The following is a 27,919-nucleotide window of genomic DNA, read 5'->3' on the forward strand; positions in this document are numbered from 1 at the left end:
CATCTGTTATCAATTTTCTAATAGTGCTCATATATACACACTTTTGTTTGAAGTAATGATAATAATAAGTATAATAAAATTAAAATTTATTGTAATAATTCGGAACAGAATGAATTAATTAATGACTTGTGCTAATATCGTACAAGAAAAGGGAATTCAGATAAATCATGTTAGGGTTTTCCCGTTTCCTCCCACTTTCTTCATTCCTCCATATCGTTCATCACATCATCACTTTAGCTTTGGTGCATAATTGTGGGACGTTAAAGTCAAAATAATAACAATTAACTCTGTCTTTAGACGATCCTCTGTTACGTTAAATTTCTTGATGTGATTTATTTATTTAAAATGCCTGGGCAATTCGACCAATTTTAATTTAGTTTTCTTTGATGTAGGGAGAACTTACCTCTGTACATTGCTGAAAACTGCATTCTAGTTAGCCAGCTCATTTGAAACTTACTGATAATATTGCGTATGCAGAATGTGGAGTTCCATTTTGCTAACTAGTACAATGTAAGGTTGTGTGAGCGCTGTAGTTGTCAAATATGTTATTCATTGATATGCAGTAATATTATTTTTATTTTATTCATTTTTATTTATTTAACTATCACCAGATACAGATCAGAGGCTATTTTATACTGGATATCGTAACAAAATCAGTAACATTGGAAAGGATGTGGAAAGGTATCGGCCATAGGTATCATCCTGGCATTTGCCTGGTAGAACTGAGAAAAACACTGGAAAACCCGAGTCAGGGTGGTTGGCAGCGGGAATCGAACCCACAACCTCCCGAATGCAAAGCCAACGGTCTACCACTTGAGCTACTTTGTTACGAAAGTACTACAGCTAAAAAGACATATTAAAACCTAAATCTGAACTCTATATATACACTTAAACCAATCTTGATATAGTCTGTTATTTAGTAATTGCCGAAATTTTCAATTTTGGATATCATTCGGTTTTAATAACTATCTTTGAGGTTCCAAGTCCTTAATTTTTACACCAGTGATCTTGGACTATAAGTTGGCCCTAAGTTTCAAAGTGGATGATATATTAAGCCAGTATCCTCAAATTTGAATTTCGCAATTTTTTACCCATGAAAGGACACAAATTAGACTATCAAAATTTACCTGAGTTCTGGAGAACAATTACGAATTTTAAATTTTTACAATTCCAAAATTTAAGGGTGGACAAAATGTATACTTCCGATATTTAAGTGTGTCTCAAGATATGTTCAATGAAAGACAATGGGATCTTGTGTTCATCCATATGATTATATATTACAATATATCTTAGTAAACACAAAGTATTACATCCAAATTCACGCCTCATGCTAATTCAGTTTTCCCGCCAAAGTTAAAGTTCCAGCCAAATATGCAGTGTTACTTTTGACAATATGTTTCTCACAGTTTTGCACCCATGTTAGAGGATAAGCGGTAGCAACCAGTTTAAGAGAAGTATATATTTAAGTCCTTGAGAACATTTACTGATATATATATTTTTGACTGTTCCCAAAATTTAAGAAATAAGCCAGTGTACTCAACCCAAAGTCTAAAAGGAAAACGTCGATGTCATGTAAAAGAATTGATCCTGTATTCATCTGTATAATCATATAATAACAATAAAGCTTCATCAAAGAGGATATAATAGATCAAAAACATCCAAATTTTCAATTTTTGATAATCTTTTTTAGCCAGAAAAGCAAAAAATTTACAAATTATATATTCGAGTGCTAGAGAACATTTACCAAATTTTGTTTTTTTCACACTTCTAAAATTAAGGAATGGGTACCTTACACCTACCCAGTCATGTACACCTGTACCCAGTCATATAACCATATGATGTAGTAAACCTTACGTGTCAATACTAATATTTGACAATTTTTACCCATAGAAGGAGATAAGTAGGACCACCCAATTTTTTTTTTTTTTTTTTTTTTTTTTTTTTTTGGATAATTCTTAATCCTATGTGCCGCTCACAAATTTTAAAAGGGAGCATCAATGTACATGACCTTCGAAAGAGAATGTACTCTATACTCACATATTGTAGTAAAGCCTCATGTAAGAAGATAGGTCAAAAAACTCCGAAATTTACAATTTTGGCAATTTTTTTAACCACAGGAGGTGATAAGTTGGACTATCCAAATTTACAGAAATATTACGTTTGAGTTGGAGAGAATGCACCAAGGTACCTATGTCCTGAAAGAAAATAGATTTCTGTACTCAATCATATAACCTTAATATGGTGTAGTAAAGCCTCACCAAAGAAGATAAATTACATCAATAACCAATCGTGGCAAACACGTGGCAATACTAATATTTGGTAATATTTTACCCACAGAAACGGATAAGCAGAACCACCCAAATCAAAGCAAACGGAGATCACGTACGTCTTTTAAGTGACAACAGATAATTAAGGTTGTTTACTCGTGTATGTGGTTTTGTATGTTAATTCAGTGTGTCTGTTACTGTACTTGAATGTGTTTTCCGTGGTATTTGTTCCCGAATTTATGCGGAGTAAATGTTCTTTATTTACAGTATTGGACCACGCAAATAATATGCTGCCGTAAAGGTGAACTCTACCACTTATATACGTACAGTAGTTTTGATTGCATAATTTCTCCTTACGTATTTAAAATTGATTTTGGTAATGTCAAAGTTTAAATAATTCTATTTTTTTAGTGCCCTTTTGGACTTCAAATTGGAAGGATTCCATGTATATTATGCCATATCTATGTTTTTTATTTAATGTATAAATAAGGGGAAAATCGAACACAATTATTCTTTACTGTAATTGAGTTGTAACTAGAGTATCATGTTACAAATGGCAGATAGAGAAAAATTAATAAAGATAGGTTGAAAAATGGAAGAATCAATTTAGATTCGGTAGTTTGGAGGCTTGTTCCTCATATCTCAGATATACAAGGGTGTGATCGACTTTACAAAAATCACATTAAGTGAAAACTATAAATTTAAGTGCTTAGATACCGAGCACTAACGTTGTTCTGTATCAATAAGATGCGGAAGTACAACCACAGATTCATTGCAACAGAAGCAAAATCAAGACAGAAGCTTAATGTTGAATAAAAATGTTAATGTAAATATATAATATCCAATATACGCAAGATCTAAGTTTTTTCAAGAATGTATAACAGTAAGCTGATATGGTTTTAATGAAGCTTACTATTGAAGCACGTGCATTATATTGTATTTATTTATAATGTTTTTTTTTTTTACATTGAATTACATTTTCACCAACTTCGCTCCACTACAGTGTATCAATTTATAGTGTGAAGTCTTTTCATAAATGAAAAGATTCGAAATAGAGTTCTTTACATAGTGTGCTACTTTGTAGTGTATTTTGTGTAAAAAATGTTTTCCTGAAGTCAGCCCAGAAATTGCAAATCTTGGAAGTTTCCCGCGTGGGTCCTCTCCTTTGTTTACACTAGTGACTCAGAAATATTTTTTATGAATTCAAAAGATGTCTCTTAGTTTTGTTGTATAGTATGCAAAAAATTTAAAAAAAAATGAAACATGAAAAAAATACCTCTTTATCGAAAAGAAACCTGGATCCAATACATTTCCAGAAGGAGTGTTTACTCTCTTGAGGTGAGTTCTCGTTCACCTACGTCGTGACTCACCTCTTTCGAATCTGATTTCCAGATTGAGATTTGATCATTTGTTGAAGTTTTGCAATATGAATAAATATCCAGTTCCATTGTTAATACATTGATATAACCAGGTTGTAAGAAATCCACATTACGGTAGACCTGAAACCAAAATCAGTGATCCGAAATGAGTGGGACTACCTATTTTTCCTAGATTAACAATAGTACTAAAGAAGATTCCTACACAGCACGGTTTCCGTGCAGCTCTGAAACCTCTCAGAAACGTAGAGAAGAACATTACCCAATTAAGAGCTATTATATAGATCCCAATGATAAATGAGATATCTGTGAAATAAAATGCAGTTGCCGCGAGAGTTATATAGGAAGACTAAAAGAAACCTCAAGGTTTGTGCGAAGGAATAACGTTAGGGATGCTAAATCGGAAAGTCCGGCATCAAGTCTATCGAAACATTTAAAAGAAAATTAACACATGATAGAAGATTTAAAAATTTTATTGTTGCCAAAAAATGAAATGGAAAGATACTTTATTTTCTTTAATTTTGTTTATTCATTGAAATAAAATAGTCGGTGGCTAAATGATGAATGAGAAGCAGTACTTTCAAAATTTGTTCAGCATTGGCATAACAATAAAAACACGTGAATTGTCAACCAATTGTCAAATTAACCCCACCATATTGCAACTCGCTTTTCAATCATTTGACGTGTGATGTTAGGTTTTATCAAAGTGTCACCAGCACTGCCCTACCCTGGTAAATCCGTTCCTTTTATTTTCTACATGTTTTTATTTTTCTTTCTCCTGTTTTTATCCTCCGTGATCAAGACTCGAAGTAAGAGTTGAAAGCTCGAAAGTGTAAGTAGTATTCAAGAATTTCATAAACCGGTACGTAGAATAATAATTGGAATTCCTGAGCTTATCATTAAAATATCTTATGTAGAAATTTCTAACCCGCTGAGGAAAATAAGAGGCCCTGTCGAAACTATTGGATATTTTTGAATCAAGAATTATTAAAAGTAAGTCGTTGATAGTGTGTTGTAGTCAATTCTTTTCACTTGGTAAGAAATCTCATAGATATTTATAAAGTGAGTTGCAGACTGTTTGATTCCAGAAATGCATTTGGGAACTACTGAGATTGAGGTGGGAGGTTTAGAACTTGAATGTATTTCAACTCGCCTAAGCACATTTTCTAAACCAAAAACAGATAAGCCTGAGCGTATAATAGGCACAGAGGTTAGCATATGACACGGTTGACAAAAACCATGGTTTTTATTTTTTTTTAAACTAAAAACCCGTTTTTTTTGTTTTTTTTTGTTTAAACCTCGTTTTTTTGGTTTAAATAATTTGCTCTATGTATTTATATCACATACGGACAGAAATAAGTTTGTTTCACCTTGGTGTTATTATGCAACAATCGGGTTATGCTGGAAGGGGTCACATATACCCTAAGCTTAAAGCGGAGTTTAAGCCATTTCTCGATTTACATCCGAAACAAATTGTCCTCCATTTGAACTCGAAACCGGGACTAATTTGCCACAAAACGATACGTCTGCCGACACACTCATGAAGGACTCCTGATAAAATACGTTATACTGATCTTTACATACTTTTATTGTAATGTGACTTTGATTGTCTAATTGTCAACAGTCATTTGAGAAGGACAAAAAGATAAACAATTGCATAAGTGAAACCATTATACAGAATTATACAGATGGTGATCAGAAAAATGGAAACACCTGAACGAAATTGCAACTTACCGGATTAATATGGTGTCGGGCCACTTTTCTCCTTCAGAACAGCCTTGATGCATCGTGGGATGGAGGCATAGAGGTCGTGAATGGTAGCAAGTGGAATTTTACACCATTCCTCGTGCAGGGCATCGGCCAGTTCTGAGAGACAGGATGGAGGTGGAAATCGTCGCCGGAGTCGTGTTTCCAAGACGGACCACAGATGTTCAATTATGTTGAGATCTGGGGATTGGGCGGGCCAGGGGAGGTGGTGAACTTCATCCCGATGTTCCTCAAACCATGCTGCAACAACGCCAGCTGTGTGAATGGGTGCATTATCATCCTGGAAGATGGCGTCATTGTCCGGGAACAACATCCGGACCATAGGATGCAAGTGGTCTCCTAAAATTGCGACATAATCGTTGGCAGTGATTCGTCCGCTAAGTGTGACCACAGGACCCAATGAAAACCATGATACGGCGGCCCACAGCATCACCGAGCCGCCGCCATGTTTAACAGTTGGGCGGAGACACTGCAGATCATAAGCTTCTTTGGGCGTTCTCCACACATAAACACGGCCCATGTTTGGGAATAGGGTGAAGGATGACTCATCCGACCATATCACACGTTTCCAATCCTCAACGGTCCAAGTTGCATGGTCGCGGCACCATTTGCGGCGTGCGAAAGCGTTATGGTCCCTGATGAGCGGTTTGGCCCGTGTAGCACGACCCCGTAAGTTCATGTCATGTAATTCGCGGCGGACTGTGATTGTCGAAACAGGGTGGGGGAGGTGCTGATTGAGTTCCTCCGTCACTTGCTCCTCAGTGGCACGACGGTTCTGCGTGACAATGCGCTTTAATACCCGGCGTGACCTGTCACTCATGATTTTCTTCCGCCCACTGTTCCGCTTCCCCGATGTGGTTTTCCCGTGTGTTGTGTAGGCCGTCATCACCTTCGACACTGTCCCACGCGACACACCTAACACAGTAGCCACTGCCGTCACATTCACTCCACATAACCGTGCACCAACAATTTGCCCTCTTTGAAAATCTGAGAGGTCTCCCATTTTACACTACCTCCGTCTGCTGCAGCCACTGGACACTGCTGTTCCACTGCGTCTGACGTAGTATGGAGACCTACCTGACACACCACCACCAGCGGTCCGGCGCTCCGGGCGCCACGACACCACTGCCAACCCATACACTGACGTGTTGCCAAATACAGGTGTTTCCATTTTTCTGATCACCATCTGTATATGGACAGTTTCAAAATACTGCAGAGTACAGAAGAACTAATTAAGTCCAAGTTAATTCACTACGACTTTCATTAGTCTAAGTTAAAGGAATGCAACGACTTAATTTGCATATCAGTAAGAAAAGTGAATAAAGATACGAATTATTTGAGTCCACTTTGGCTCTGACCCATTTATACATAAATAGATACCAAAGATACTTCTGATTTCAGTAAATGCCTTTCGTGGGGTCTGTATGCCCCCCGCCAAAAAAGTACGGTATTTCGATGTATTTTATCAGTAGTAAACATTACTAAAACGAAGCAGTATTTAGATTTTTTCTTTGATTGCAATTGCATAACAATAATCACAAAAGAAACATTCATAAACTTATATATGTTAAAAAAAAGTTCCTTTTGTAGTATAATCTCTGAGTAATGAATGGGGAATTTAGGTCTGAATATAATACGAATAACATGCGGGAATGACACGTGATAACCCACAAATGTGTGTTCATCAAAATTTTACGAACATTTTTCGTTTTTTGGTTTAAACCAGCCAACCCTGGCATATTGTACGATTGAATACAAATATTGAACATCTAATATATAAAAATATGGTGTCCAAATTAATGATTTTAATATGTATTTTTACAACGAAATTTTTTACTATTCTCAAATCAATATTAATAATTATACGTAATAAATGCTATATTTTCTGACGTGGAATTATATTAGAATGTAATTCAGTAATATATATATATATATAATATCCTTCAGAACATTGTAATGAGTTTGAAGTATTCCTATAAATATGCTAAATTAATATTATAGTTTCTTTGTTTTCAGGAACATTTTTACACAAATTCTGTATTAAGGAAATAGCAAAAAATGTCTGGCGACGGACGAAAGTTATTGAAGCAAGCAGCAATGCAAATAGGTGCAGGAGGATCAGCAGGTGAGATATAATAGCTGAACTCAATTTTGGAAACTTTCACTGTACCTATTTACTACAACACATCAGCATTATCTTAAGTATTATGCCATTACTGGCACGTCATTTACAGCATTTAAGATACTTCAATACCTTACTTTTCATATCATACTTCATTGTAGTATTTTCTCCTCCTTTTTGCTAATACATCCTACTTACTTTTCTATTCAATCGAGCTAATTGTCTTCTTCATACTCACATTTCGTTTGTTTTCTTTGCTATTTCGTGATTTAGCACATTACATTATTTTGCTCAAATCTTTATCCCTCATCAAATAAGTATATATATATAAAGTTAAGGAAGCCTGTAGAAATGGCGGGGAAGCAATGTCTGGCCTTTCTAAGCATCTATAAAAATTCAAACATATAGTCCAGGATATAAGCTACTAGCCCATATCCCACAATAGAAATTATTTATTTACCTTCGGTATGATACTACTATCCATTTCATAAAGATAGGCCCCTGACTTCGTGGTGCTGCCGTGACGTTCAGTCAAAACTTATATTGCATTGTCGTACCTCGTTGGAATTGCTGAAATGTTGTCTTTTCAATACTTAAGACATAAAAATTTTCTCTGTACTATGTAGTGAGAAAAAAATAAAAATTAATGAAAAAGTGCGTATTTTTTCGTACTTTTTTGGTAGATCAATGTTTAGAGGACTATATCTCAGAAAAGAGATCACGTGAAATAATTTCCTGTGCACAATATGTAGATGCATCCATTAACTGTAAGTTGTGAAAAGTTCAATTTTCATCACTTGATACTTTTTGTGTAATTAAAACAAATGTACGACGCTCTGTACAAAACACTGTTCGAAAATTTGGAAGTCTAGTGTTCCAAATATTTGAAACTATTAACATAAAAAGGTTTAGTTGGTAGAGTATTTATTTTTTTAAATTTTTTTTTACTTCAACATGTTCTCTGCGTTAAGCGGTGAGCCATGTTGCAGCCCAATCTTTAAATTCCCCGCGCTTATATGAAGAAACAGCATACAGTAAGTGGAAGTGCGGCAACGCTGTCGTGCAGTGTTGTCGCGTTCAGGAAGTTTGTAGCGCGAAGCTTACTTCATAAGAATGTAATAGGAAAAAGTATTTATTATAACCTTTCACAACATCATAAAAATAATAATAATGCATTACACATCTCAATTTAATCGAAATAAAACGTTGAAGTAAAACATCCGAAAACTCATCTATTTACTTCATTCACTTTCGTAATGGGTTTGTTGACTCATCGCTGCTCCTGTTATCTTCCTGTATACTTATTAACAATGGCTCCATTTCTACCTCAAGATCCTGTATCAGTATACACACTTTCCAGCTTACGAACATGTTAAAGGTTAAAAAGAAATGTATCCTTGGCAATCACGTGTTCACCTAAGTTCTGCGATCAATTCCCCTGCCGAATGTACAATAACACAGAATGGGTCCTTTGTTTTCTTTCAACGAAAAAAGAAAAAAAAAAAAACAAAGCAATGAGTAGGTGACGAGGGCTGTATTTGGGTCTAATCACGTTGCACTGATTACGTCTTCAACACTTCCCTTCGGTTCGTAGGCGTCAAAAACTTAGACATGCACTCACACCATATGGGTTCATTGCAATGAGACGGACGAATGGGCATTTATATTTTCCTTAGTATATGTCGTGGCTTTTGATTATATATATATATATATATATATATATATATATATATATATATATTGTGAAGTATCTGTCTATTGGAAATGAAGTGAAATGAATTTTATTAATTCAAAACAAACAATATGTTACACAAAGAACTCTCTTACCTTTAACGAACAAATTTTTTTTTTTGGACTTTCTTCAATATTTTTATTTTTTCTTTTTCTACTACGGAAAATTAAAATTTTCGTGTATTTTGATTTCGAGGAGGGGGTGTGAAGTATCTGTCTATTGGAAATGAAGTGACTGTGTATTTGATATAAGGAAGCATGAACTTTTGGAAACTTATTGAGGAAAACTTTGACTAGAAGTGTACATTCTCAGACACCTGTTGTAAATGCATATTTGTTAAATAAACTCGACTAGCTTCCTTCTTTCCTTTCCGCATACCTTCGAGCACAGCCTGATACTTCCCGATTAAGTCATCATTCTTGAGTTGGACAAAACTAGGAGGAACAGAACAACAGGGGGTATTCGACACGCGATCTAGAGAGGTGCAGGATCATCGGAGAGAAACGGATCCCACCATTGGAGGACCACCGACTCCAAGTCAAAGAGTACCATTCTGACGGTTCATCGCCGCAGACACCTTCAAGTTTGTCATCAGAGTAGTAGAATGAAGATGTAGAAGGACATTATCGTAAGACGCTTATCGACGCCCCTTGCAGTTCAACAGGATTAAGATCCAGATGTTGATTGTCACCAGCTAATCCAGACTTCTCCAGATATTCATTCCAGATGACCAGGACGACACCAGCTTCATTGGATATGTCAGGCTAGTGCTCATTCCTATTCTTTAATTACAACCTTTCTCTTTCTCTCACCCTTTTCCCCAACTAGTCATTTTCTAAATTAAAAACATTTGAATTTTATTTAAATTCAACCACAATTTTACAGTTAAGTACCGTGTTGTGCATCAGTTCCATCCCCATTTGATTGCATTTATTCATTTCATATTCTGAGCTATAACTGATGACACAGCACCGGCACAATATATATATATATATATATATATATATATATATATATATATATATATATATATATATATATATATATATATATATATATATATATATATGGATATTCCTTTACGAGCGGTGGTATTACAAAAAGAAGAGACAAAATTTTTAGGGATAATGAAATTGCAGAACTGATGAATGACTCCGACTCAGACGGTTATGAGTTAGTAATGAATAGTAATGACATTGATTATTCTGTGCTCAGTGGCGTATTCGGGAGTGAACAAGATAGTAACTCTGTTTCAAGTGAACCTGAGGCTGCGCCGGGAAAGAGAGAAAAAAAAGTGTCGTTCCTATTCAAAGACAGATTCTGATGTAGCTTGGAGCGATAAAATTCAAGTAAATGCATACCCCTGTTTAGTGGTATCCCCGAAATTGATCAAAATGCTGGGCTATCTACAGAGTATTCCGCATATAAAGTGTTTCAGCTGTTTTTACCGATGAAGTTTTATAGTAAAAAAAAAAAAGTTGAATTGATTTTGAGTTGAACGTCTTGTTCAGCAGTGAGGCTATATGAGACGTCGACCTACTGATTAACGTGGAATCCAAACTACATGAGCTTCTCCCAGGAATAGTAGTAAAAGTTATGAATCAATACGCAAAACAGCAGATTGAGAAAAAGAAAAAAATACTAAAACAAAAATCTTTGTTTTCTAAATGAAAGCGTGTTACTTTAATTAAAAACAAGGAAATTTTTACACTAATTATTCACATAAGCCTTGTACGGAAGCCAGCTTTACGTGGTTTTACAAATCAACTACGCAAGAGCTATTAGTATGTCTGTCAAGTGGTGGAACAGATTTTCTGTGAAGTGTAAACTCAATATTACATATCAACTAAGGTTGTATCATATAATAAAGTTTATGCTTGTATTTGTTTCTGTGCAAGTGTATTTTGTACTGCGTGCAGTAAGTGAAAAACTGATAAAAAGCAACAAATTTTCGAAGACCATCACATGCAAATCCAAACAAAATAAGAGTTCGCTTTTCTAATTTTGAACATTTGGCACATTTTCTGTATATCCTGTTAATTTCTAAGAAATTGGTTTAAAATCTGTGGAGATAAAATTTTAAAAATATATCTAAAAAGTGCCGGACAGTGTGCGTGACAAGTTTAAATACCCGTCCGTCTGAGAGTGTATACGCGCCAGGAAAATGTGGCAACGTAGCACTCCGTATAAACTGCGATAGCGAAGGGCGCAAAGCTGAGAAAATCATAATGTCATATTTGTGATTATTTATCTTTTAAAACAAGTCAAAACAGTTTGGTTGAAAAAGCTACTTTAAGATCTTTCTAAAAGTTTTTTAAGATTGTTAATACACCGCAGCAATTCAGAGATAATGATGTCTCACTTTTTACTGAATAACAAGAAAATTACTACGTGTTGAGTGATGAAATTTTCAGAACTTACAGGTAACATATGCATCTACATATGGTGCACAGGAAATTATTTCATGTTATCTCCTTTCCGAGATATAGTCCTATAAACATTGATTTACCAAAAAAGTACGAAAAAATACGCACTTTTTCATTAATTTCTATTTTTTTCTCACTACACAGTACAAAGAAAATTTGTATGTCTTAAGTATTGAAAAGACAACATTCCAACAATTCCAACGAGGTACGACAATGTAATATAAGTTTTGACTGGACGTCACGGCAGCACCGCCAAGTCAGGGGCCTATCTTTATGAAATGGATAGTAAATACTCGCTCGCAGCGATAAACCACTCGCCCCGGGCGAGTGGGTGAGTGGTTATTTGCATCCCTTGGTTTTCTTGGAGTTCTCTAGTTATCTCCCACTTTCTTCATTCCATCATTTCATTCATTTCTCATCATCACCGTCTCCTCTAGCCTAACCAGCATAAGCGTGGGACGTAAAACTTAAAGACTTGCATCCCTGCTTTATTTATTTTACATTAATCAGGTTTTATTTATTTATTTCTGCAAGCTTTTTTCGATCACTCAAAATATCACTAAAATTTACCAGCATGAAAAGTTCAAGGTGGATGTGGCAACATAAATTTCAAAAACTGTTGTAAGATGTCGTTCAAAAGACTTGTAAGAACTGTTTGCTTGGTTAGTGAAATTGTCTTCTAGGATATATATAAATAGATTGAAGAAACTCAGCTTTTGGAAATCCTGAAACAGAAAGACATAATTTATTTGTGTCTAATATTTAGGTTGAAGAAACTCAGCTTTTGGAAATCCTGAAACAGAAAGACAGAATTTATTTGTGTCTAATACTTAGGTTAAGTTACATCGTAATTTAGTATTTTTTGCGAGTTATGTGCCCTTCGCTTTTCATTATAAAAAGTGTTTTTGTTACTACTGTTACAAAGTTGTAAATGATTTTTTATTTATTTATTTATTAGTGTCCCATGGTTATGCCGTTTAGGCTAAAGGAGACCGATGTTCAATGAAAATGAATAAATGTGATATTAATTTTTTTGTGCCCTTCCACTAGAAATCGAATCCGGGGCCATGTGCACCAAAGGTAAACACGCTAGCTACTAGACCAGCTTGGAGGGCTAATTACGAAGTTGTGTCTTATGGTTTAAAGACATTTTGATTCCATTATTCCGCTGAAGTTAAGGCATATTAATATATAATTAATTACCTTCACATGATGGAATAAGAGTGGAGCTCCTACGTGGCTATTGGGGTAGCTTACGCATCTTTGGAGTGTAAGGCTCGGCCTTACTTTCCGGCTGAGGCTTATGTTCGGACCTGACGTCAAGATGCAAGTTCACATCTCATATAGCTTCGGTGCTTAAAGAGACTGTAAATTCCAATCCGTGGTGAAATAAGCGTACCTATTTCTGAGGAAGAACAGTCGTCAAAATGAATGTTCAATGTATACTTTGGTGATTACAGGAACATACCGCAGTTAGGAAAATAGAATATAGTGTTAACAAATGTTCCTTACGTTCTATAAACAATTGTAACTACAAAGATTTGGGTTCGATATCCGAAATCAGACATTTGCTCTTTTAGATTGTTTTGCTCAAATCGTTATCCTTCATTGAAGGAAGGTCTTCGAATCGTTTCATGCCAGGTCAAAAAATCAAACTTCATAAAGGTTGCGGAAACAAACGATAAAACAACATTTAAAAAAATCACAAACACACGCCACATATAGAAGTTGTACATAGTTTTTCTGCCAGCTGCTGTTTTGAATCTTCACATACATTTTACAAGTAAAGATACGAAATTTACCAGAAATGTTTTAACAAGATTTATTTTTTTCCCATATTGTGCTTAGTCAAGAAGTGAAGCAAATACGATTACGACATAAGAATGTTTTAGGTGGTGCAGAGGTCTCGCATAAATGTTAACGTGAAATGTTAACAAATTTGAGATCCAGTATGAGTCAGTGCATTCTAAGTGATCAAGCATGTGCCGCTCGACCATCTCCAAAACATCTTAATTTTTTCATGAATGTTGATCCTATATCAAAGTACTTCAAAACCACAATTAATTATTTTTTACAACATCCCATGGCGACGCAGGGGCTTGGCGCCATTTTGCGTTTTTATTATTATTATTTTTTTTTTAATTTTAGGCGTTTACGTTGTTTTGAATATCTCAGCATGCATTTGTCCTAACAAATTGAAAATTGCTGAACGTCTCCAACTCGTGCAGAGCTAAAACTTTGATCTCTTTAACATTTTTGCCTAAAAACCACTTGAAGGGGGTGAAATCAGGGTCTGCAGTAGCAACATTTTTGGACATTGAAAACATGTTTGGGAAGAGGAAAGAACTAACGTAGAGGTTTGAATTTGTGTTTGCATGTAGTCCGGGAACATAAGTTAATACACAAAAATGTACAGATCTGTAGCTGCTCCCAAAGGCCTGAAAAAAATCGTAAAGTTGGGGAATTATGCCATATTAGCATATTTCACTGTCCAATATCTCCAATGGGCCCTGATAGAAAATCTGAAATTTTGGGAATAGTTAGTCTTTTAGTATACCGTAACACACAACAAAGCGCGTTTTGTGTTTTTGAGCAGAAGTTGGTCAAAGAATTAAGTAATGACGTCATACTTTAGGAAGTGTTTTGTTCATAAAATGTTTTTTGAAGATTGAAAACATGTTTGGGAAGATGAAACAACTTAGGTGAAGGTCTGAATTTGTGAGTGCGTATATTCCGGGGTCGTAAGTTAATACACAAAAATGTACAGACCTGTAGCTGCTCCCAAAGGTCTGAAAAAAATCGTAAAGTTGGGGAATTATGCCAATTTAGTGTATTTCACTGTCCAATATCTCCAATGGGCCTGGATAGAAAAATCTGAAATTTTGGAAATAGTTAGTCCTTTAGTATACCATAACACACAACAAAGCCCGTTTTGTGCTTTTGAGCAGAGGGGGGTCAAAGTACTAAATAATGACGTAATACTCTAGAAGGTGTTTTGTTCATAAAATCTACTGGAAATTTGTTGTTGTGAAGAAAAATAAACTAGGATGAATGGTTAGTCCAGTCAAGGCTCTCGTTTCTTTTCTCTAGTTGTAACACTGTCTTATCAGACCCACAGCAGCACTGGTGAAAAATGCCGCTATCAGCAGAAGACGAGGAAAGTCAAAATTCATCCTCTACGATTTTCTTTTTCAGGCCTTTGGGAGCAGCTACAGGTCTGTAAATTTTTGTGTAGTAACTTATGACCCGGACTACATGCACTCACAAATTCAGACCACTACGTAAGTTGTTTCCTCTTCCCAAACATGTTTTCAATGTCCAAAAAAGATTTTATGAACAAAACACTTCCTAGAGTATGACGTCATTACTTAGTACTTTGACCCCTTCTGCTCAAAAACACAAAACGCGCTTTGTTTTGTGTTATGGTATACTAAAGGACTAACTATTCCCAAAATTTCAGATCTTTTTATCCAGGTCCATTGGAGATATTGGACAGTGAAATAAATTGGCATAATTCCCTAACTTTACGATTTTTTTTTCAGACCTTTGAGAGCGTCTACAAGTCTGTAAATTTTTCTGTATGAACTTATGACCCCGGACTACAAATTGAGACCTCAACATGAGTTGTTTCCTCTTCCCAAACATGTTTTCAATGTCCAAAATTGTTGCTATTGTAGGCCCTGATTTCACCCCCTTCAAACGGTTTTAGGCAAAAATGTTAAAAAGAGATCAAAGTTTTAGCTCTGGACGAGTTGGGGATGTTCAGCAATTTTCAATTTGTTAGAATAAATACATATTCAAAATAACGTAAACGCCTAAAATCGAAAAAACGCAAAATGGCGGCAACCATTGCGCGGCAATTTTTTTTTCTCGATCACTTTGCATGGATTGACCCGTATATTACATTGTTCCCATACTCAGTAGTTTCTTATATAATTCACTGATTACAATTTAATCTTTAAATAAGTGTTTAGAGCTAAATTTGTAAGTTAGATAAAGAAAAGCAGTAGTAGCGCCTAAGAGCGACTTCCACATTGCTAGTTTACACAAAAAAATCGTTAAATTTGCAGTGTTTCGAAAGGAAATCGTTGAGAAAATATTTTTCTCCGTAAGCAACCAGTTTATCAAGAGGTCATTTTTCAATTTTTGAACCCTCGCACCAAAAGTACAAAGTTTATTTATAAAATATTTCAACCTTCATATGAGTATGGCCACAGATTGCTAGGCTGAATTTGAGTTCAGCGTCCCTTTCAGCACTATACGAGACGTGAACGTACAGTGTAAGGTGGAATCCGAACCAACGTAATACGTTCAAATTTCAAGGCTCTTCCACTGGGAATAGAATCCGGGACTTTGTGGATCAAAGGCGCGCATGCTTTCCGCTAGACTAATGAGGAGGGCAATATAGCACAGAATATGTAGTTACATCTGTGCAGGAAATCTTACAGATGCAATCAACGAAGTAAATATTTCACTTATCTCCTTACCAATTAGATTAAAAATGCGTTAATTACTGTATTTAAATAAATATTAAAATGGTATAATTTATTCATGAACAGAAAGGTTACTTCATTCCCGGTCAAAAGCTTATCTTAAAAGGATAACCGATTTTAAATTTTCCAACTCCAGGACTTCTCAGTTGTAGATTGAGCATACTACCGACTTAGTCAATTCAGTAAACAAGTGTTTTGTTACTTATTGGCACGTTGCAATAACAATAGTATACTGACTTAGCTATAATATTCCTTCAATACATATTTTTAGGCTATATTTAAATTGAACTATCAGTCAGTCTTCCTCAGGGCAAAGAACTTAAATTATTTTCCTATGTAGGTCTTCGCATAGTTGTTACAAGTAATAGTGGTACCTAATAATATATATACGAGGGTCATTTAACTCAAACTGGCAACACTGCTACGATTGGAGTGCCGTGTGAGCAGGAGACAAATTACGAACGTAATGTGTTCCGTGGATGTGTACGAGTCTGTTCAACGCTGTTGCAGTCCCATATTACGGTGTGTGTGGCGAGTAGACATTGTTAAAAGATTGTTGTGTGAAATACCGCCCTAACTCAATGTTCACGCGTGCAGAACAGCGTGTGTTTATGAAATTCCAAGTGGCATGAGGGCGAAATGCTAGGACGATTCACAGAGGATTAGAAGAGGCCTGTAGTAAAGCTGCTCTACCGTATCGGCGTATCGGACAGTGCGAGATGGGTTGCAGCATTTCATGCGAGACGACATTCAACAGACAAAATGCACGGTGGAGGGCATATGCGAACGGCTACGGACGAAATTCATCTTGCAAGACTACGGACACTGCTTGACGGTGATCGACGCTGGGCTTATAGTGAATTGGCGCAGGAGCTGAACATTTCTTCCAGATCAGTGTTCCGCATGCTAACACAAGATCTTGGCATGCGGAAAATTGCAGCCAAATGGGTACACCATACTCTGACCGAGGTTCAAAAGTGGCATAAGTGGGAATGTGCGCGCCTACACCCTCAACGTTACAATGAGGAAAGTGAAGACTTCTTGCACCTCATTATTGAAAGTGACGAAACGTGGGAAAGATCTTACGAGCCTGAATTGAAACGTCAGTCGAGTGAATGGCGCCACACAGAATCTCCACGACCGAAAAATCTTAGGCAAGAGGCAGCAAACGTGAAGGTGATGATAATAATGTCATACAACCACGAAGGCATTATCCTGTCACATCAAATTCCACCGGGCGTTACCGTCAATGCTGCATACTATGCTTCATACCTCAGTCACCATTTGCGACCATCATTGCAGCGCAAACGTCCACACCCCCTGGAGTCCGGACCAATTCCTTTACAGGACAATGCCAGATGCGTACAGACTGTTACGACGATGGGGTTGGGAGGTACTGGAGCACCCACCATACTTCCCGGATATGAGCCCCTGCGATTTTGATCTTTCTCCAAAAATGAAAGAACCTCTCAGGGGCAAACGTTTCAGAGACAGTCCCAACATTGTTCGTGACTTAGGGCGCAGTGTCAACACCCTCTCACAAAGTGGGGCTTTGACAGGTATTCAACGGTTACCAGACATCTGGCGAAGGGTTCAACAGGCTGGCGGAGACTACATCGAAGAACTGTAAGCTTCTTGAGGTGAGTAATTCACTACATTTCCATTTCACAACTATGTTGCCATTTCGAGTTAAATAACCCTCGTATATATATATAGATTGGATGGATGGATGGATGGATGGATGGATGGTCATTTGCAAATAAATTGGCTTTTTGGAGGCTAAAATCATCACTCATCATACGCACTAAGAATTTAAACCATTCATGGTCGAGGCCAATTCATTTATTAAGGTTTTTACCATTTTTACAGCAAAAAAAGGAATCCATGCATCAGCAGAATTACAGTGTGTTAATTTTATGCTCATAACTGGCAATCAGAGACTTACATAAACTTAAGTGTTAGTACAAGGATATCTTTAATTATAGTTAAAAAGTGAAGGAGTCAGAGCGTGAAACAAAGTTTAAAATTATATTATTATATAAAGAATAGGAAGAACATAAAATAATAAAGTGACATATATATATAACATAATACTTAGTTTTAATTACAAGATGCATACAAACGTATATAATATAGTGTATGTTCTAGAAAATGATATATAACAGTGACATCACAGTCGTTTAGTCTAATTTAAAATCACATTTATATGTGCGAAACTAGGAACAGCAAAATGCTATCTTAAAGAATATAGCCTATGACGCAATGCAATTTATACAAGGTCTGTATGATAAGTAATGAGACTCGCCGCGCCGCGGCGCGCGTGTCGCTGGAGCGGGTTTGTCGGTGATGGAGGATGTAGGGGGGGGTCCGAGCAAAGCAACGCACCGCGCGTCAGTTGGCTCCGAGCCTTAGTGGAGCGCGGACAAGCCTTGGACAAAGCCCTTGTGAACATTCTTGTCACGGCGGAAAATCAACAAACATGGAGGGTTCCATCGAACAGCGTTATGCGATCAAATTTTGCGTTCGCCTGGGGAAAACGGCTACTCAGACGCTTTCTCTCATCACGGAGGCCTACAAAGAGGAAGCCCTATCCAAAGCCCAGGTGTTTCGTTGGCACAGTGCGTTCCGGAACGGCCGGGAAAGCGTTGAGGATCTGGAGAGGGCTGGACGCCCGACAACAGTGACTACGGACGAAACTGTGGCAAAAGTGAGGGATCTCCTGAACTCAGACCGTCGATTATCGTTGAGATTGATTGCTGATGAACTCGATATGAACCACACAACAGTGCACAAGATTGTGACGGAACAATTGGGAATGAGAAAAATCTGTGCGAAACTGGTGCCGCGAGTGTTGACTGACGAACAAAAGCAACGACGTGTTGATTGTTGTCAGGAACTGTTGAACCTCATGAACAGTGACCCTAACTTTGAAGATGACGTCATAACAGGTGACGAGTCGTGGGTGTTCCAGTACGACCCTGAAACGAAACGTCAAAGCGCGGAGTGGCACACTCCTGCGTCCCCGCGCCCCAAGAAGGCCAGAATGTCGAAGTCAAAGGTGAAAACAATGTTGATTGTTTTTTTTGACAATGTGGGGGTGGTCCACAAGGAGTTTGTACCCCAAGGACAAGCCGTCAACGCCGCCTTCTACAAACAAGTCCTTGAGAGACTGCACAGGAGCGTCAAGCGGAAAAGACCGGCGATCGCTAGCCGGTGGAAGTTGCATCACGACAATGCCCCTGCCCACACCGCCTTCTTAGTGACCTCCTTTTTGACCCGGATTGGGGTGGAAGTCCTTCCACAACCACCCTACAGCCCAGATGTGAGCCCGGCCGACTTCTTCCTCTTCCCGAAGCTGAAGCCACGCTTGAAAGGAACCCGTTTTGCAGACGTCACAGCCATCCAAGCAGCCGTGACCACATTTCTAAAGGACATGCCGGCTGCTGACTTCCAGGGGGCGTTTGCAGCGTGGAAACATCGATTGCAGAAGTGCATCGACGCAAGAGGAGAGTACTTCGAAAGCTTTTAAGTCCCTGTACAGATCAGATCAATAAAACAATGTTTCCAGACCTGGTCTCATTACTTATCATACAAACCCTGTATATTTTTCACATAACTTCTATAAAACAAGATCTTATTTAAAAGAGTATGACTTTTGTCCGTGTTCAATAATAAATGTAAGAGACCAATCATTAGCTTTCGTAATACTATAGAAGCAAATGTATTATTGAATTTAAAAGAACTTGGACAGAGTCTTGTTTACCATTCTATACTTAAAATTTATAGAACTCACGCTGTCCTTTCACAATAATGTTTAGTTGTGGAATAACTTCAGTAACTTCATGAACATTACAACTGTAAGTAATACCATTGAGATTCCTCTTCCATAGTCTCGTGTCTTTATCACATTGAATAAGATAACTCACTGTTCACTGCACCATTCTTCACATCACTTCTACACATTGTAATCTACTGAAATGACCTTTTTCTACCCTTTATATTAACGCGAATAAATTTTTCCTCTTTAATGTGTCCCGAAGTAGGAACGTTTGCACAAGATGCATCATCATCACTACTATAAATGTCTTCAATTCTGAGTTTCTCTTTGGTTAGAATTTGAGAACTAAAGTACTGGCCTAATTCATAGTGAGAACAATAGCCTGTACAATCAAAACAAGACAGCATTCTCATTCTGAGCAATCATCTGTTACTTGTGTCCTTTTCAGTGAGCACCTGATGTACATGCATGGTTCCCTTAATCTTTTTACCTTTCTTCTGGATAATTTGCGTTACATATGTTTAATATCTTCCGATTGTATATCTTCAATGATTACACTTTGCATGCTCTTTTTTAAACACTTCTAGAGCGTTCACCTCTGGTGCTTGGGGTCCTGGGTTCGATCCCAGCCCCCGCCAAGTGAACTTTGTGGTGGACAAACACCGTGTGCGTGGGTTTTCTCGGGGTTCTCCCGTTTCCTCCCACTTTCTTCATTCCACCATTTCATTCATTACTCATCATCACCGTCTCCTTTAGCCTAACCGGCATAACCGTGGGACGTAAAACTCACAGATTTCATTTCATTTTTTCTTTTAAACACTTCGGGTGTTAAAGCTGCTTTAGTTTGCAATATCTTTACCCTGTGCTACTATGTTGTCTGCCACTCTTTTCATGTGCCTCCAATGCCATCTGGTGCATCTTTACCATGACCAGCTTCATGATAGTTCCAGGTCGCTTTAGATATGTTCGGGTACATTTCAAAAAATTCACTGCACAGAACACTAAATATCAAGTTATTCCTATATTGAGTAATAGGGCTGTCACTCCAGAACTGGATTACATCTATAGTCGGAGACAGTTTGTTCCATCACATGTTGAAGATGAGGCCAAATCGCAGGTACTCCATGTAAAAGGTTACTGAACAGAGTACAAAAACTTCGTATATTAATGTATAAACGAACACCTTGTGCATTGTCTTGGGTATAAACAACCACTATATGCATTGCCACATGTTGTCTTGATCCTCCAAAGTTAAATGACTATTTCTTCTGAATATTTACATGCATAATTCTCACTAAAATCCACATGAATTATTGCTTCTCTTTGAGTTATGGTCGCTTTTTGTAATCTCAAACTATGTTCGTGTCTTGTTGGTGCCTTACTCGAGCCTCATGCTTCGAAAATTCATCTACTGTTTCTATTAACTCATTTGCTATTTTCGAAATTGTTGTATTTATTTTTAATTTAACAACTTTTTTCAGTAATTTGACCGATTCATTGCTATCTGTATAATTTTCAGTTTTTGTGATCCATTTGAATATTCGGCATCATGATCATCAAATTCCTTGAAAATGATTGTTTTCTTGTTGCATCTTTCACATTCTCTTAATAAACACTGTTCCTCTTGCGAGTCACAACAAATTATTTCTAACCCTGAGTGTGGTTTTGACACATCTAAACAGCTACATGCGTAGAGAGCTTTCATTAACATTTCCATATTTGAATGCTTCACACATTGCGCATCTCTTTCACCGATAATCATTTTCGTCACCCATTTTGGCCGGTACTGGGTAAACGTGCTATATAGATTTCCTTTTCGGGTTATCTCTCAAATACTTAGTATATAAGGTGGTCATGTCATCTTCCAATACCCTTCGTTGACGCTTTCCACACTTAGAACTGACATAAGCCTTTTTTCCTGGAAATATTCTACTGACATTGTCTTGTTCGTAAAACGAGATGATATCCCGATGAAGCTTCAGAGTAGCTGTCTTGCGCACTCTGGTATTTTCTGCCTCTAATATTTTTAGGCGTCCTCTCTTCAGAAATCTAGCTGCGGACAACATCCGATACTTTTTAAATATTTTTTACTCTGGTTATTAAGTGTTACATTCGTTTTTTTTTTTTTTCTCCGAGCTGCCACCCTTTATTTTCTCAACTGATTGTGTTAACAATTGATTTATAACTTCACCAAAGAGAAGTTCTTTTCTTATTTCACTCCTATTTCTTAAATCTATGACCTTTCCTACTTTCTTTCTTGGAGTTAAAAATGATTCTTTGCCTGAGCTAATTTCCCTAGAAAATTTAGTTTTCAATCTTTGCAGCTTTGTTGTATTTATCCAACTTCCTCTTCAGATGTTTAATCACGTTATCTCTTGCTCTCAACTCACGATTTTTATCTTCTTACTTTCTTTTTATCCTGTTCTGTTGTCTAATTTCTGCCACAATTTCTGGGGAATGTTGAACTTCCTCGCGTTCCGAAGCACCGCCTGGTGGGATAATATCACAAGAAATATTCATATTACTTGCTACTCTCCGTCTTTGTCTTATTCTTGCTGTGTTTTGACACTGCTGTTTTCTTTTCATTCGCTTTTCCCTTTCTGACATTTCTTTGATGAGCTTAATCTGTCCTTTCTTCCGTCTTCTTTGGTATTTCATTCTGGACACTTCTTTCAATTCTGCAGCGAAGGAAGGACAATCTGAAGCTTTTTGCTTCAGTCTCTCATATCTTCGACATTGAGCTTCCCTTTTCTTCTAAAGATGCTCTTTGTTACTTTGCTTCTTTCTCGCCATCTGCAAGTGACAAGGAAGTCTTTAGTCCCTTATAAGTAGCGTCTGGGTGCTCTCACTCCTGATAACATAGTAGTTGTCCTTCTCCTGGCACGAAAATGCCAGGAGAATGACTGAATAATTATGACAGGAGAATGACATTTCACTAACATTTCGTTAAAATCTTTCATCGTATTTATCTGTTCCATGAAATAATGTACTCATTTTAAACATATCTGTTTTGTCTCTCTCAAGAAAGCGAATTAATTTATATATTGTAAAAAACAAACTAAAATTACTCACCAAAAGAATGACTCGAAACGCAGAAAAGAATCACACATCTACTTCACAATACACTTACTCAGAAACTGGCTGACGCAACAGGCAGGTTGAACAGCGTTGCCAATATTACAGATATAGAAGGTACTATCTGTATAAAAATGAACTCTTACAATTTTGTACATGTAATCAAATGTGAACTTGAAATAGACGAGAAATCACCCAGAAGAATGACAGAAATATGAAGGACAGAGTTTGATATTATAGAAATTATTATAAAAGTATTTTTTTATGTTTTCTCTCTTTGAATTGGAAAAGTGCCATATATTTCAAATATTGTATGTGAAATTTACGAAATAGAATTGACATCAAAAGAAAATATACAAGAGTTATTAGTAATATTTGTACAGAGGGACACCCAAAAGAATGACATTTCTATTCATCTTTCCTCTCAAAATATATGAAATCATTACGAAATATGGAAAAAAAACTGATTACCAGATAGATATGTTTTTTAATAATATGTCTTTCGAAGAGAGTTTATTTTTAAACAGTTTTTTAGCTTACTACTGAAAGACTTCAAAAGGCCAATCTATTTAAAAACGACCCATATATATTGTATCTTAAAACATTGTATAAACATTGTATCTTACTAGTTAAGAATTCTTAACGTTTTAATATCACAAAATTCACAAATTTTGGGTTGTAATAGTTATAGAATTTGCAATAGTGTTTGATCTGGCAGCTCTGAACTTCTTGAAATTTGATGCACTCATCGGTTGATGGACATACTAAAGATTGGTACAAGAAAATCACGTTGAGTGACTTCTAAAAAACATAAAAATAGTTCAGTTTATTCATATATTAACAATATATTAACAGGTTAGGAGCTCTTAAGTGGTAAGATAATATATATATATATATATAAAATATGAATACCTCATATAAAGACGCATAATAATATAAAACTTCTCCAGTATATATGATAGACTGTTAACTGTAACAACTATGTGAAAATCTGCGTAGGAAAATAATTTAAGCCCTTTGCCTAAGGAAGATTGACGAGTTCCATTGAAATATAGGCTAAAATTATGTATTGAAGGAACATTTCAAGTGTTTTGTTGTTAAGTAGGTATGTATTATTTAGTGATAAGTGTTGTTAATTGTTCTTTTTAGGTCAGGTGTATTATAATAAGATTAAAAACAGTTAACAGAAAGAAGTTTGAAATACTATTCGGATTTCTAGTGCCACGTTTACTTTTATAATTTTTTTAAATAAAATAAGAAAAATGAGAATTTATATATTTCTAAGAAAAATCCAGAACTTACCATAGCTAAGAGTAGTTAAGCAAGGGATAGGAAACAATAATTAAAAAATACATGCAGTGTTTTCACAACAACAAAAACATTAATATGAGCTAACACACTCCCCCCCATAAACAAGAAACATAGAACTTGACGTCGCCACTTCTCAAGGTGCTGCTCTACCATTTGATGTCATCGACAGTTATCAACAAGGTGTTTTTACCACTGCTCAACTCTAATGAGAGCGTTCCTTTTTATTTTCACTCCTTTTTTAAAAAAAATTCCGTGAACAAGACTCTAGGGAAGAGCCTAAAGTTTGAAAGTGTAAGATATTTTCATGAATCAGAATTTAAGGGAAGTAAAATGATAGTTAAAATGCGTGAACCTGTTAGCATATTTACTATATAATTAGTTCAGAATTCAGCGAACTGTAATTTTTTTTTCCATAGGGTTTGTTGAAGTATGTATTATGCATCCTCTGGATTTAGTTAAGACAAGGTTTCAAATCCAAACCAAAGCTCAAGTGCCTGGTGATCCCAACTATTACACAGGAATCGGGGACTGCATGAAGAAAATGTATAGAAATGAAGGTTTCTTTGCGTTTTGGAAGGGCGTTCTTCCCCCAATTCTAGTGGAAACTCCGAAACGAGCTGTGAAGGTAGTTCTTTTTCTTAATCACACGGTCTTTATATGTTTTGCTACTAATATTTTATTTTCTTGTATGTTGTAGCTATCAGTTTTAAATTGCCATATTCAGCTAATATAAATAGAAATAGAAAAATAATATTCTAGAATTAGTGCCTTTGTGGTCATACCGTTAAATATTCTGCATTTATTTATTTATTTATCTTCAAAGCAAAAATATCATAATTTATTTTGTCCGGGCAACAAGGAATTAATACAAATTTCAAGGTAAGATTTAAATAAGTTAATAATTGATTTTTTTTGGTGGGGGGCGGGGCGGCGGGTTATGCAGTCACTTCAGAATAAAAGTTAGAATTTTGTCTTCGTCTTAACTTGGAACACTATTTCACATTTTTGTTAAAAGCAGGCTTTTTATATGCATTTCCATTGTTAAATACTTTAGATTCAAGAATTGTAGATTTCTTTCTTTTTTTTTTTTTTTTTTTTTTTTTTTTTTTTTTTTTTTTTGTGTCTTTTATAAATTGACACTAAAAGAGCAAGTAAAGTTTTCAACGAATTGTTCATTCTTTCATTTATCACTAATCAACAGACTTATTGCTCAGAGCTAGAATAATATGATGAGTAGAAACTTATCGTAGAAATAAAGCTTAGCAAATAAAATAATTAATGAAATAAATAATTATATAATAGGTAAAACATTTGAGATAGACAGTTGTTTTCTATAGAGGTAACAGGAGATTTCATATATTAAATAAGGTTAGTGTCCTTTCTTTATATCGTACCAAACTAACGCTTCCTTCCTATTTTCTGCGAAACTGATGGTATTGAAGGTCGTAGCCAAGGACGAAAATTAGTTGTAACTCGTGTGTTAAAAGAAACAGGGAGTTTTTTTCAATATGTCTTGCATTTACTCAGAATTGTGATTATTGTTAATTATTGCAAAGCCTTCATCAAACGAAATTTGTCATTTATTTCTCTACCTGTGCAATTTTACATATATATTTACATATGTATGATATTTCAAATCACGTCGAATTTCAGTGCTTCTCGAGTTATCCTGAAAAGTTTTCATAGAAAAGGCTGAGCCTTTGGTCCCCAGTAATAGTTGCGTATAACAAGTTCTTTTAATACATTAGAATTTAAGAACATTTTGTGTAATCTTTCGTTGTTATGGTTTGTGTTAATAAGATTGCTATTGTATATGTGTGTGTTTCTGCTCAATTAGTTGGTATGTTTTTGTTTGCCAGCTAAATAACTAGTAGCACGCTTTGTCTAATATTTTCTTAATACTTTTGCAATTTTTGCTTAGTAATTAATTGCATGAAAGAAAGTAAGCGCCGCATTTTCGATTTATTTGGAATGGGTCATCATTTCGTATTGGTAAGTTAAATCGTCCCTCGTTTTAATATATGTATTATAACTAATTAAGTGGTGTTTTGAACTTGGCAGATGAGAAAATTAGCGTAGCTAAAATACGTATCATTGAAAGGAAGAGCATCTTTAAAAAAATACAGCTACAGGGTGAGAATACATATATAAGAGTGGGTGAAAATTGCAGAAGGATGTCTCACAGATTGTGGAAATTAAGGTATGGAAATTATTTCAGGTAAATTTTAGATTAGCAAATAAACATTATATTAACTTAAATCAAGACTTTAATAATTTATTCAAACTAACTACATATAGTGTATATTGACGCACAAAGTACGTTTTAATATTGCTTATCTCTTTCTTAAGAGCAGAAAATAGTAAAAACATAATGACATCACAAGATATTACGACAGGCAGAAAATTGAGAAGCCTCCAAGTAGATGTCATGTTCTAATGCAGAGTCACGTGATTACGTTATATGTGCCAGAGGTTCGCCAATGTAGAAGGTTGGACGTGGATGTATTTAAATATGTAAATCAAGTTGGTTGAAAGATAGCAACTACTGGAATGGTATAAACTGTCTTTGTGATAAGGGCATTGGAAGCTTAGTCTTATCGAATATCGACAATTATTTTACATGTGGGTTTGTGGCATTTCTTGGCCGTAGGTCAGAAGTCTTAACAAGGGACCGTTTTCATAATGGGGATGTGGAGGGTCTTCCGTAAATGATTTTTGGGTAGGATAGTAGGAGAATGTCTTCCTGGTTCAGGTGTCGGGAGGAGTGTTAGATAAGCAAGATTCATTAGTTTCTGCAAGGGATACAGGTAGGGATGAGTAAGGAAGTTCACGGAGTAGAGAATTTTCGTTAATATTATTATTATTATTCGATAATTTGGTTGTTGCTGATTTTAACAAGTGAATTGTTTACTAATAGAATTGAGGAGGCATCCTCAGTTTAGGAGTGCTGCTGCTGCTGAGACCAAAGTCTTGAGGTAGTTGCTGAGGGATTGTGGTGAAACAGATACGGATTCCCTGAATGACCAAGGCATAGGGTAGGGAACGTTTGATGTGAGGGTGGGAGGTCTTGAAGTAGAGCTATTATATAGTGGGAGTAGATTTGATGTACACGTCAGTCTTGAGACGTCAACTTTTGCATCCTGGGAGATGACTGTATGATTAAAAATGTTTCAGGTGAATTTGATTGGGCATTTGTTGTATAGGGACTGTAGAAATTGTCCTAGTGTATCTATTAATAGATGCAAAAGGACACGTATTCATAAAAAAAGTAACTTACCTTGTGCTTCTGTATTTGTTCCTCTAGTTGAGTGTTTCCTCGCTGGAAATGTCGTCAGCATCAGTTTTGTACAGTCCGCAGCAAAATAACCTGCAACATGAGCATGTACGTTTATTGTGAAACTTCACGTAACAGCCCAGGGAATCAACACAACGTCTAAGTGGCACGAATCACGCCAGAGACCTCGGCGTCCTCCACTGCACACTTATTTTGGAGTAAAAGACTTCGTCGTTTCACAATAAACTTACATGCTAATCTACTTATAATCTAGTGACACAATTGCGATCCTCCATTT

General features: G+C 36.2%; 1 protein-coding gene across 2 annotated transcripts in view; it reads left to right on the plus strand.

Moving 5' to 3' along the window:
- The window catches only part of LOC145660489 (mitochondrial 2-oxodicarboxylate carrier), an 84,935-nt gene that overhangs the window by 20,658 nt on the left and 36,358 nt on the right, over positions 1-27,919 (plus strand). For both annotated transcript variants that reach the window (XM_081725576.1, XM_081725577.1), the window contains exons 2-3: positions 7,427-7,535; positions 24,764-24,972. In XM_081725576.1, the coding sequence (XP_081581702.1) occupies positions 7,469-7,535; positions 24,764-24,972 (276 nt within the window). In that variant the 5' untranslated portion in view covers positions 7,427-7,468. The remainder of the gene's footprint in view (positions 1-7,426; positions 7,536-24,763; positions 24,973-27,919) is intronic.

The sequence above is a fragment of the Thermobia domestica genome, chromosome 9 (genome assembly GCF_964235325.1).
Source record: "Thermobia domestica chromosome 9, izTheDome1.hap1.1, whole genome shotgun sequence".
NCBI classification, from domain to species: Eukaryota; Metazoa; Arthropoda; class Insecta; order Zygentoma; family Lepismatidae; genus Thermobia; species Thermobia domestica.